The sequence below is a fragment of the Sardina pilchardus genome, chromosome 3, assembly GCF_963854185.1.
Source record: "Sardina pilchardus chromosome 3, fSarPil1.1, whole genome shotgun sequence".
Taxonomy (NCBI): domain Eukaryota; kingdom Metazoa; phylum Chordata; class Actinopteri; order Clupeiformes; family Clupeidae; genus Sardina; species Sardina pilchardus.
In genome coordinates, this window is record NC_084996.1 from 8,176,938 (window position 1) to 8,189,437 (window position 12,500).

Consider the following 12,500-nt stretch of genomic DNA (forward strand, 5'->3'; position numbering starts at 1 on the left):
ACAGAAATAGATACAGAGAAGGATAGAAAGAGAGACAGCAAGAGGGAAGATATTGAGAAGGAGCAACACTCTGTTGGAGAGAAGAGAAAGAAGAGAAAGGGAAAGAAAGCAAGGGAGAGACAGAGAGAGAACGATGTGCTGGGAGCAACTGTGGCTCAGCTTGAAAATGTGGAAAAGCCCAAAATAGAAACTCTCACTTTAAAAAAGCTGTGTGTGTGTGTGTGTGTGTGTGTGTGTGTGTGTGTGTGTGTGTGTGTGTGTGTGTGTGTGTGTGTGTGTGTGTGTGTGTGTCGTCTCCCCTCCCCTGACTGCTTCTCTTCTCCCCTCCCCTCCTCTCTCTCTCTCTCTCTCTCTCTCTCTCTCTCTCTCTCTCTCTCTCTCTCTCTCTCTCTCTCTCTCTCTCTCTCGCTCTCTCTCCCCCCCCCCCCTACACTCTAGTGCATTATTAATCCAGGGTTATTTATAACCCAGTTTTTTTTCTCTCTTTTGCAGGCAGACTTTGTGTTCTGTCACTGCTTGTGTCTAATCTCTGCTAGGAGCTAGAGAGAGGGTGTGGGATGGAGAGAGAGAGAGAGAGAGAGAGAGAGAGAGAGAGAGAGAGGATAGAATGCAGAGAGGACAGCAAGTGAACGAGTAGGAGAGTTGGGCAGACAGAGGGAGTGAGAGAGACAGATAGTCAGAGGGAATGAGAGATGAAGAGAATGATAGAGTTGAGAAGGAAGGATTGGTAGAGAGGTGGACGAAGAGTGTCGGCAGGGGGAAGGTGTGCAGGGGGATTTCAGATGCGCTAGCACACAAAATAGGCAGCCATTTTGATATGGAAGGTGGTGAGGGAAGGCTTTGGTTCACTGCTAAACCCTGTGTTTCCTCTGTGTGTGCGTGTGTGTGTGTGTGTGTGTGTTTATAAAACTCAGAGAAGCTTCAAAGCATATCACAAGCCTGTCAGTGGGGTAGCAGCAAAGCATAATGGGAATCAGAGCTCAAAATAACTTCTAACAAAACAAATACACACACACAAACCCATGCACACACACACACACACACACACACACACACACACACACACACACACACACACACACACACACACACACACACACACACACACACACACACACACACACACACACACACACACACACACACACACACACACACACACACACACACACACACATGCACACAAACACACACACACACCACAGACATAGGGATTTCCCAGCAGCTAAGAGACAGCATGAATGTGGTCCCCGGGACCCTCGTTCTCTCCCTCTGACCGATGGGCAGTGTGTCTCCCCTGCCACATGCGCAGGGTTCCATTGGCAGAACTGGAACTGTGGAACGGATCTGTGCTGGACCAGAGCCAGAGTGGTTCCAGAGGCGGCGGTTCCTCTGTTCTTCTGACCTAATTAGTCTGAGTGGCTGATGGGAGAGAAATGATTCCTCTCCGGTTCTATCCAGAGGACTGGGACTCCAGTGAGAGTGCAGAGGATGGCTCTGCCAGCTATTAGATCAGGAGTTTTCCAAGTCATACACACACACACACACACACACACACACACAGATCAAACACGACTTACAGACACACACACACACACAGACATACACGCAAATGCGCAAACAAATGTAAACACAGTATGGAGGATTACACAAATTCTGCCAAATGTGTGAGACGAACACATAACTTGTAAACATTCGCTATATATACACACCTATAATCAAATGAAGGACAGAAGAAAGGGATAGACAGGGATGGATGAGTGAGAGGGAAAGTGGGAGCAGAGGAGAACAGAGGAGAGGAGGAAAGCGGAGTGTCTGAGCGATGGAGGGGGGGAGGGGGGGGGTTGGGAGGCGGGAGTGCGGAGCGGGAGGAGAGCTATTTTTAGTGCGGCTGGTCCAGGCCATTACAGTAATCCATGGAGTTAACTATAATCTGATGAGTACATTTAAACGCTCCACTATCACCGCTGCAATCCTGAGCCTCGCTAGCAACCACTGACCAGAAGCCTCTCCTTTTTTTCAGCTGCTCCTCTCTCTCTGTTGTCCTTTTTTTCCTCTTTCTGGCTCCCTCTCACTCTTTCTCTCTCTCTCTCTCTCTCTCTTCCCCTCTCCTCCTTTATCCATCCATCATGTCTGCCCTTCTTCCATTTCTGCCTGGAAACCCTGCACAAGCATTATGCAACAGAGCATTTATCTTTAATGAGGAGCTACCTCTCTCTCCCCCTCTCCTCACCTCTCCCCCTCTCTCTACCTCCCTCTCCTTCTCTCCTTCTCTCCTTCTCTCTCTCTCTCTTGCTCTGTCTCTACCTCTCCTGTCTCCTGCTGACAGGAGGTAGCTGTAGCTTGTCTGCGCTCTGTTTTGTGTCTGCACATTTGGGTGGGATTCTCACTCTTCTCGGTAGCGCAGCCATTTGATTTCATTCTCTCCTTTGCAACAACGCCGTAGAGAATGGACGTACCACAATCTGGAGCACCACCTGAAAGTTCTCTCTCTCTCTCTCTCTCTCTCTCTCTCTCTTTCTTTCTTTCTTTCTTTCTCTCCTTCTTTCTCTGATTTCTTTGTCAGTTTTCGTCTTCTCTCCCTCCATGTCTTCCTCCCTGGCCTCCCTCCGTCGCCGGGCTCCTGGGAGGCTGGCTGGCCTGGTGAGCTGTTCGGTATGACTTATCACAGTGGGCTAATTGGATTCCCTCGCAGCGCATATAGCACTCTGGAGCCTGTGAATACTCCTGGCCTTTTGTCCCAGTTTCTCAGCACAGAGAGGCCAGGGCCGTCCAGTCCAGTCACAGGGGGGGACCCGCGCAGCCCGGGCCTCACTGCTCCCCTCCTCTATCTCCCTCTCTATCCGTCTGCACCCAGATGTGTCTTTCTTTCTTTTCTTTCTTTCTTTCTTTCTTTCTTTCACTGACTTTTCTTTCTTTCTCCGTTTCTGTTTATCCTCTGCTCTTCTCTCTCTCTCTCTCTCTCTGCTTTCACCAGCTGTTTGTGTCTCTCTTTCTCTTCCTCTCCTGTCTCACTCTGTCCGTTTCTGCTTGGGTCTCTTTTCTCTCTTTTTCTCTGTCTTTCTCTTTCTCTTTCTCTAACGTGAAAACACTGTGAGGGCCTAAAGCTACTTGTATGCTTAATTTGGAAGCACTATTTTTGCTTGTGATTCCGGGCTGTTTTTCTTGGCATCATCTACAACGCTGTGGCTTCTGAAAGCACTGAAGGATTTGGTTTGAAATGGCAAAGCACCCCTGTATGTGTGTGTGTCTGTATGTGTGTGTGTGTGTGTGTGTGTGTTTTGGAGTCGGGGGTTAAAACCAGAATGTTTGGTCTTTTGTAATCTTTTCTTTTCCCTGGTAATGAAGGCCGCAGTGCATTGAAGTTTGGCTTTCTCCAGACGTCTGAACTGGAGCTGAACTCTTTTTGTGTGTGTGTGTGTGTGTGTGTGTGTCAGGGAGGCTGCATCTCTGTCTGGGTTCCTTGGAAGAGCTGTAGTCCAGCTTGTTTACGCAACCCTTCTTTTTTTGGGAGATCTGAGATGAGTACAGAGGCATTTTTTTGTCTCCTCTTTGATGCGATCTTACGGCTTTGTCTTTTGTGGGTGCGGATCGATCTTTGCGCTTTCTTCTCTCTGCCGCTTTGGTTTGTTTTCACCGACACACTGTAAGAAGTGGTTCTGCATCACCTGTAGCAAAGTCTGGGAAATGCAACGAAGGGCGCTTTGGCGCGCCACTCCCTGCAAACAGGGCTTTTCTCTCTTCTTGTGGCCATCCAAAGCCCCCTTAGGTTTGTCGGTAGTTTTCCTGGGGCATTCCAGCGGCTGGTAAGACTCTGCGTGAGAGACATTGCCCCCCCCCCCCCCCCCCCCCACACACACACACACACATACAGTTGAGTTGCTCAAGCATTCTCCATGAATACACATCTAAAAATAGGGAGCCATCTCGCAAAAAAAAGTGCCTTCCCGAGCATTGCCAAGTTCTCGAGTAGTTTACTGTCTTTTAGTGCAGCTTTTGCCGGTCAAGCCTGTCCGTCCAAAAAAAGAAAGGGACAAAGAAAGACAAGTGTAGGAAGAGAGAGAGAGAGAGAGAGAGAGAGAGAAAAAAGAGTGCCCCTGCATGTGCATTAGCAGTCATGACAGATGCCATGAACCTAAGCTCGTTCATGGAAAGCGAGGGATTTTCTGTGGAGGTGTCTTGGAGGAACTGGACTAATCCCCGCTGGCTCGCACCCCTGCACCGGCGACCTCGTGGCCACGGAGTGTGGCTGACGTCAAACGCTTGACGCGGTCGATCGCTTCTGGGCGAGGCTATTTTTAGGCCATCCGATCGAGAAGGGTAATCTAGTTTGTTGTGCGGGGGGGTATGTGTGTGTGTGTGTGTGGGGGGGGGGGGGGAAGGGGGTAAGCTGATGGCTTCCGCCAGACTTCGGCAAGGATTGCTGGCTTGTGGGCAAACTGGTGGCGGCTACTTTGCGGCGGAGCCAGGGTGAGTCGAGGATCCGCTGGCAGCGCCGACTGAGCCGATCGCATGATCTCATGTCGTCTTGCGCCGGCCGGCTGCTCTGGCTTTTCCGGCACGCTCCAGAAACAAACCTCAAGGTCAGCACACTGGGAATTATCCCGCAATCCTGTGCTTCCCCACATGGTGCTTCTCACCCGCCACACCCCAAGTTCAGCCGGCCCAGAAAAGGGCTGCTCAGTTTACGGACTACCTGAACAAGGTGCTGATGGAGCAAAGCCGATATGTAATAATGCAGAACTGCTATTAATAGAAAGCAACTGCAATAAAAATGGCCCTTTTCATGTTGAAAGTGAAAGTGATGGCCAGCTCTTTCTGTTGCCCTTACTGTTGTGTCGTTGTTGTTGCTGTTGTTGCTGTTGCTGTTATTGTTGAAGTTGTTGATGTTGTGAGTGCAAACTGAGAGCGGGCAGCCGACAGGACCCGTGTCATTTTTGCAAGCTGAAGTGCTTGCATGCTGTTTATGGAGCAAGCAGCCCATTAATTTCTGCATGGAGAGGGAGAGGAGAGGAGGGGAGGGGAGGGGAGGAGGGGAGGAGAGGAGGAGAGGAGAGGAGTGGAGAGGAGAGGCCTGCTGCTTGCACTGGCTCATTTATCTTCAGCATGGCATGTTTTCCTGCACTGCGCCCACCTGGGACTGAAGAAAATGAGAGAGACACAAAAAAAAACAAGGAAGAGAGATGGAGAGCAGAGAGAGGAGGAGGAGGAGAAGTGAAGGGTAGAACAAGCAGAGGGCAGCGGAGGAGAGGAGAGGAGAGCAGAGGAGAGTCCTCAGGGCCGGCTGGCTGACTGGCTGGCTGGCTGGCCGGGCCGGCTGCGGAGATTCGGGCCAGTTTCACTGACATTGTGACACAGTTTAGCAGCTGTGGACCAGCCAGAGGGGAAGCGGAGGCCGGAGAGATGCGCAGCCAAGCAGAGCAGGGAGCCATGCTGGCTCAGCTGGGGGCAGTCGCAGGGTAGCCTCATGCGAATAGTGGCGACTGTGTTAAGGGGTCGCCTAAACAAGCAGCCATCTCTGAGCTCGACGACAGCATGCAGTTGGTGACATTTCAGTGTTTTGTTATTTGTTACGTTAGTTGTTCTCACTCATACATTTACAATAACATTTTGAAATCAGTCAAATATTTTTTAATTTATCTGTTTTTTAATGGATGTGTCATTCCCACGTGTGTAAACAGACACACACACACACACACACCAGTGGTGACACATGGTGATAATCTCCTCACTCCCCGTGCTGTATGGCACGCTCACACTCCTCTGCATGTTTCAGTCAGGGTGGAGCGTTCCGTGGAAGTCCACTCCCTGTTTGACACATCGTCAGAGTTGACAGCCCTTCTATTCCTCTTGTCTCCTCTCCTCCTCCACTTCTCCACTCCTCCTCTCCTCTCCTCCTTCCCCAGTCTCCCTCCTCCTTCCTCCCCCTCTCTCCACTCCTTCTCTTCTTCTTCGCAGACCCATACCCGGTAGTAGTACCCCGTGGTGCTCCCTTCTCTCCTGTCCTCTGTTTACTGCCTCGTTCGGTCTCCACAACACTTATCAGCTCCCCTTAAGTCTGACCCCGTGCTTTCCTGGAAGGGCTTTGTCCACCTTTGCCCAAGAAATCACCTCGCCTCGCCTGCCCAAGAAAATGGCCATCTGTCTGTCTTAGCCTCTTGGTAAACGAGATAATCATGACGATTTAAAAAAGGGAGAGTAGCAGCTGAAGTTTTCAATAAAAAAAAGTCACAGATTGAAAGGCACTGGCAGTTGCAAGGTTCTTATAAACTACATTTGTTTTTTTATTTTAATTGAATGGGTTTTGGGTTTTTAATGACTTTGACTGATTGGGCTAAAACGAGACTTTGCAGGGCACTGGGTGGACGTGAGGTGTCCAGTAGAGAGACAAAGGCAGGGAGGGCCTGGCTAGGAGGTCAGCCTCATCAGGTACTGTAGCACTCCTTGGCCCACTGACACTGATGGCAGCTGAAAGCGCTGACGCAGGAATGCTCCGAATCAGGCCGCTAACTTTGTGCCCGTCAGATAATCCCTCATTTCCTCCCTCGCACGCTCACAAACGCAGACTCAGGGGGAAACAAACCTCAGTGTCCTCATCCCTTGTCCTGCACCGGAGTGCTGGACACACACACACACACACACACACACATCCACACACACACACACACACACACACATAGTTCGTCAGTAGGGCTGCACACTGTTGGCCTGGATACAAGGCCTTAATACCATCCTTTGGCTCTCAGTCCTCCCTCTATTAGCTCAACATATACACGTCACATACAAACAAACAAAACACACACACACACACACACACACACACACATAAACATGCATATACACATGACACACATACATTCACATAATGTGGGGGGGTCTACATGTTTTTGGTGAGTGTGTGTGTATATGCATGTGTGCATACACACTCACCAAAAACATGCAGACCCCCCCACACACACACCACCACACCCACACCCACACACACCCACACACACACACACACACACACCCACACACACTCCAGCTGCTGAACACACCCCCATGGATCAGGGAGCTGTTTTCTGGCAGCGCTCTGTCATCAGTCCCCCCTGTCCCTCCGTTCCCTGGCGCGCCTCTCTCTCTCTCTCTCTCTCTGCTCCCCCTGGGTGGTTACGCAAAGGCCCGGCCGCCGCCGCCGCGTCGATAGCCGCCCGCTATTATTAGCCCCCACGCGCTGGTCTGCTGCCCAGAGCTGCGGCTCAGTGGCGCGCGGATGCCCACGGCGCGGCAGGGGCTCACAGGCACAACAGGAGTGCACACTCACACTGTGGCGTCCAGTTACAGGAGACCAAGAGTAGAGAGAGAATACGAGAGAGAGAGAGAGAGAGAGAGAGAGAGAGAGAGAGAGAGAGAGAGAAAATACAAGATATATATATAGAGAGAAAGACACAGAGAGAGCATACGAGAGAGAGAGAGGGAGAGAGAGAGAAAAGAGAGATGATTTAACCTGAACACGGATAGACAGACAGACAAGAAAACAGAGATGGAGTAAGACAGAATCGACAAAAGGGAAGAGAGACAGAGAGAAAGAGAGAGAAAATTCGATCTCATCGATGTATGGACATGCGCTAACATCAGCGTGGTGTTTCCTGGTAGGCGTACTGACCTGTGACACTCAGCGCATGGACCCTGCCCATGACCGCGGTTGCATGTTTCAAAACAAACAGAAGGCCGGAGTTTGCCATGGTCAACATGGTGCAGCTCCAGAGAAGCTCTATGCAGATGATCTCTCTCTCTCTCTCTCTCTGTGTTATACAGTACCTTCATGACGCACGGCATAATCGCCCATAGTGTGAAAGAAAGTGTGTGTGCGTGTGGCAGAGCGATTAATAAAGAGAGAGCGAGCATGAGTGTGAGTACGTGGCGTTGGTATAGTACCTGCATTGTGGGACGCTTGACCGATCGATTCCTGTAAAGCTGAAGGTCAGTCCTGCGCTGTGGCTTGCAGCAGCCTTGCCCGAGCGACACACACACACACACACACACACACGGGTGTGCCTGTTGTGTGTGTGTGAGAAATGTGTACGGTGCTTGTCCGGCGCATTGGCGGAGGGGCGGATGGATTTCATGCCACAGGATTCAGCGGTGCTCCGCGTGGTGGCATGCCCGGGCTATTCTGGGCACCGTGAATGTCACATTTTTGCATGAGGTCAGTGTGTGAGGCGTGACGCCTGAGCTTTGGCGTGTCCTTTTGCAGGCGCGAGGATTTCTTCCTGCTTTTAGAACAGCGCTGCTTTGATTCATTTGTCGTTGGCTCAGTCACTTGCAGTTGTGTATGTTTACAGTATGAGTGTGTGTGTGTGTCATAGCAGTAAACAAATGTAGTAAGGCTCTACAGAATCACATATTGTACAGCAGCGTAAATAAAGTGTATGGTCCATCACAGTGCAGTCTGTAAATGACAATGGCAGAGAACATTTGTTTAGCACCAGGAAGCAGAACTATTCTGAGAATCAGTGAACCATCTGCTGAAGGCTGGTCCAGAATCAGGTCTCTCAGATGTGTGCTGCTTGTGGTTTTGAAGAGGGCAGAAATGTCAGACTGGAGAGGACTGATGTTAATGTCATCTTCCTTTGTTTTTTTCTCCCCTCTGATCTCCTACTCCTACTCTCTATCTCTCTCCATCCCTCTCTCTCTCTCTCTGCTGCTGTCTCTCGACCTCTCAGCAGTGGACATGAAAACGTCGTTACCGGGCGGACTGCGTAGCCCCGTGGGCGACTCGGGTCCCGGAGGCGGCGGCGGCGGCGTGAGCATCGTCGGCGGTGGCGGAGGAGGAGGAGGAAGTGACCGCTGCAGCAGCGGCGGTGGCAACAACGCCGGCACCGGGAGCGTTAGCGGAGGCAATCCCGCCAACGCGTCCAGCGGAGGAGGAGGAGGAGGAGGAGGAGGAGGGGGCGGCGTGGCGGTGGACCTGCGCACGGACCTGCGCGGCGAGGTGCGTCTGAGCGCGCTGGGCGTGGCCGTGGGCGTGGGCATGGACCCGGCGCTGACCGAGCAGCAGCTGCAGCACGAGCTGCTCCTCCTCAAGCAGCAGCAGGAGCTGCAGAAGCAGCTGCTCTTCGCCGAGTTCCAGAAGCAGCACGAGGTGCTGACGCGCCAGCACGAGGTCCAGCTGCAGGAGCACCTCAAGGTGGGTGTGGGGGGTGGGGATGTGTTGGTGGGTGGGTGTGGGTGTATGTGTAGGTGTGTATGTCTATGTGTGTGTGTGTGCATGGGTGTGTGTGTGTGTGTGTGTGTAGGGAGGTGTGTTTACTTTCCATCCTCTATGAGTTACTTTCCACCCTCACTTTTTACCTTTAGTCTGTTGTGAAACTTTGCTGCTGTCGTAAATACTATTGTCACTTTATCTTCTGTGCACATTTGTTTCCCTCTCTCTCTCTGTGTGTGTGTTTGTATTGTGTGTGTGTGTGTGTGTGTGTGTGTGTGTGTGTGTGTGTGTTTGTGTGCATGCGTGCAGCAGCAGCAGGAGATTCTGGCGGTGAAGCGTCAGCAGGAGCTGGAGCAGAAGCGTAAGCTGGAGCTGCAGCGGCACGAGGAGCTGGAGAAGCAGCGTCTGGAGCAGCAGCTCATCATGCTGCGCAACAAGGAGAAGGGCAAAGAGAGTACGCAGCCAATCACAGAGAGCACACGCCACACGCCAGCCAATCACAGAGAGCACACGCCACACGCCAGCCAATCACAGAGAGCACACGCCACACGCCAGCCAATCACAGAGAGCACACGCCGCACGCCAGCCAATCACAGAGAGCATACGCCACATGCCAGCTAATCACAAAGCACATACATCACACGCCAGCCAATCACGGAGCGCATATGGCACACATCAGCCAATCACAGAGCACACACGCCACACATCAGCCAATCACGGAGCGCATGAGCCACATGCTAGCCAATCACGGAGTGCATACACAACACTCCAGACAATCACAGAGCGCATACACCACACGCCAGTCAATCATAGAGTGCATATTGTATATCACACATCAGCCAATTTCAGAGATCACACACTAATGTTAACACCAACGTCACCATCACAAGCTCCTGACATCACACTCCAGCCAATGACAGAGCTCTTACTCAACACTCCAACCAATCACACACCACAGTCATAAGAGGGAAGGGGCAACTGCACTCAAACAGCCACTGATTTATTGCTAAAAACACCAGCCAATTAGGCCCCAGTAAGATGTATATGGAGCAGTCATGAAGCTCATACAGGCTGAACAGCCCTCTCTCAGCACCTCTTTGGTCCCTCTAGTCCTGTCAATAGTTCAGGTCATGGTGCAGGTTAGTAGAGTACTTATACCCCTGGTTTCCCCAGTGGGCTGGTTCTCTAAAGTGTGGCCTGCTTGAGCCAATGAGCTTATGGAAACAACATTTCAACAGTAGATGTTTCAGTAATGTAATCTTTAAGTCCTTGTCAAGACCCGCTTAATCAAATTACCTAATGGCCTTAGCAGTGTTGGAACGGCAACTCTTGTCAACCGCAGCCACCGCATGTTAGGGGTTTCCTATTAGAGGTGGTCGGCTTGTGTTCACAAGTATTGGTGTGAGTGCGTGTGTGTGTTTGTATTTTTGTACTCATGTGTGGTGCATGTGTGTGTGTGTGTGTGTGTGTGTTTGTGTTTTTGTGCTCATATGTGGTGCGTGTGTGTGTGTGTGTGTGTGTGTGTGTTAACACAGGTGCCATTGCCAGCACTGAGGTCAAGTTGAAGTTGCAGGAGTTCCTCCTGAGCAAAAAAGATCCCACCCCTGGCGGACTAAACCATTCCTTCACCCAGAAGTGCTGGTGAGTGTTTTGGGTCTTTGGCTAATTATATGATTGATTGAGTAATTGGTTGAGTCAGTGAGTGAGTGAGGCGAGTTCATGGGATGATTGACTGAGTGAGTGACTGTAAGCAACACTGAGGCTGAAAAATCTGCTGAACTGAATCCCATTGAGCTGAGTCCAGTTGAGATGAGTGTTTGATGATATGAGTCCAGTTGAGATGAGTGTTTGATGAGATGAGTCCAGTTGTGATGAGTCCAGTTGAGATGAGTGTTTGATGAGATGAGTCCAGTTGAGATGAGTGTTTGATGAGATGAGTCCAGTTGAGATGAGTGTTTGATGAGATGAGTCCAGTTGAGATGAGTCCAGTTGAGATGAGTGTTTGATGAGATGAGTCCAGTTGAGATGAGTGTTTGATGAGATGAGTCCGGTTGAGATGAGTGTTTGATGTAATGAGTCCAGTTGAGATGAGTCCAGTTGAGATGAGTGTTTGATGAGATGAGTCCAGTTGAGATGAGTGTTTGATGAGATGAGTCCGGTTGAGATGAGTGTTTGATGTAATGAGTCCGGTTGAGATGAGTGTTTGATGAGATGAGTCCGGTTGAGATGAGTGTTTGATGTGATGAGTCCGGTTGAGATGAGTGTTTGATGTAATGAGTCCGGTTGAGATGAGTGTTTGATGAGATGAGTCCAGTTGAGATGAGTCCAGTTGAGATGAGTGTTTGATGAGATGAGTCCAGTTGAGATGAGTGTTTGATGAGATGAGTCCGGTTGAGATGAGTGTTTGATGAGATGAGTCCGGTTGAGATGAGTGTTTGACGTAATGAGTCCGGTTGAGATGAGTGTTTGATGAGATGAGTCCGGTTGAGATGAGTGTTTGATGAGATGAGTCCGGTTGAGATGAGTGTTTGATGAGATGAGTCCAGTTGAGATGAGTGTTTGATGAGATGAGTCCGGTTGAGATGAGTGTTTGATGTGATGAGTCCGGTTGAGATGAGTGTTTGATGTAATGAGTCCGGTTGAGATGAGTGTTTGATGAGATGAGTCCAGTTGAGATGAGTCCAGTTGAGATGAGTGTTTGATGAGATGAGTCCGGTTGAGATGAGTGTTTGATGAGATGAGTCCGGTTGAGATGAGTGTTTGACGTAATGAGTCCGGTTGAGATGAGTGTTTGATGAGATGAGTCCGGTTGAGATGAGTGTTTGATGAGATGAGTCCGGTTGAGATGAGTGTTTGACGTAATGAGTCCGGTTGAGATGAGTGTTTGATGAGATGAGTCCGGTTGAGATGAGTGTTTGATGAGATGAGTCCGGTTGAGATGAGTGTTTGATGAGATGAGTCCGGTTGAGATGAGTGTTTGATGAGATGAGTCCGGTTGAGATGAGTGTTTGATGAGATGAGTCCGGTTGAGATGAGTGTTTGATGAGATGAGTCCGGTTGAGATGAGTGTTTGATGAGATGAGTCCGGTTGAGATGAGTGTTTGATGTAATGAGTCCGGTTGAGATGAGTGTTTGATGAGATGAGTCCGGTTGAGATGAGTGTTTGATGAGATGAGTCCGGTTGAGATGAGTGTTTGATGTGATGAGTCCGGTTGAGATGAGTGTTTGATGTGATGAGTCCGGTTGAGATGAGTGTTTGATGTGATGAGTCCGGTTGAGATGAGTGTTTGATGTGATGAGTCCAGTTGAGATG

General features: G+C 50.3%; 2 protein-coding genes across 7 annotated transcripts in view; both read left to right on the plus strand.

Moving 5' to 3' along the window:
• The window catches only part of LOC134075828 (uncharacterized), a 24,707-nt gene extending 15,723 nt beyond the window's left edge, over positions 1-8,984 (plus strand). Inside the window, exons 2-3 of the mRNA XM_062530887.1 lie at positions 8,706-8,895; positions 8,975-8,984. Of these exons, the coding sequence (XP_062386871.1) occupies positions 8,706-8,895; positions 8,975-8,984 (200 nt within the window). The remainder of the gene's footprint in view (positions 1-8,705; positions 8,896-8,974) is intronic.
• hdac5 (histone deacetylase 5) overlaps positions 8,950-12,500 on the plus strand; it is a 34,788-nt gene continuing 31,237 nt past the window's right edge. For 4 of the 6 annotated variants that reach the window (XM_062531621.1, XM_062531626.1, XM_062531623.1 and 1 more), the window contains exons 1-3: positions 8,950-9,169; positions 9,497-9,641; positions 10,723-10,828. In XM_062531621.1, coding sequence (XP_062387605.1) covers positions 9,014-9,169; positions 9,497-9,641; positions 10,723-10,828 — 407 coding nt within the window. In that variant the 5' untranslated portion in view covers positions 8,950-9,013. The remainder of the gene's footprint in view (positions 9,170-9,496; positions 9,642-10,722; positions 10,829-12,500) is intronic. The other 2 variants (XM_062531622.1, XM_062531625.1) reach the window with 2 other exon arrangements.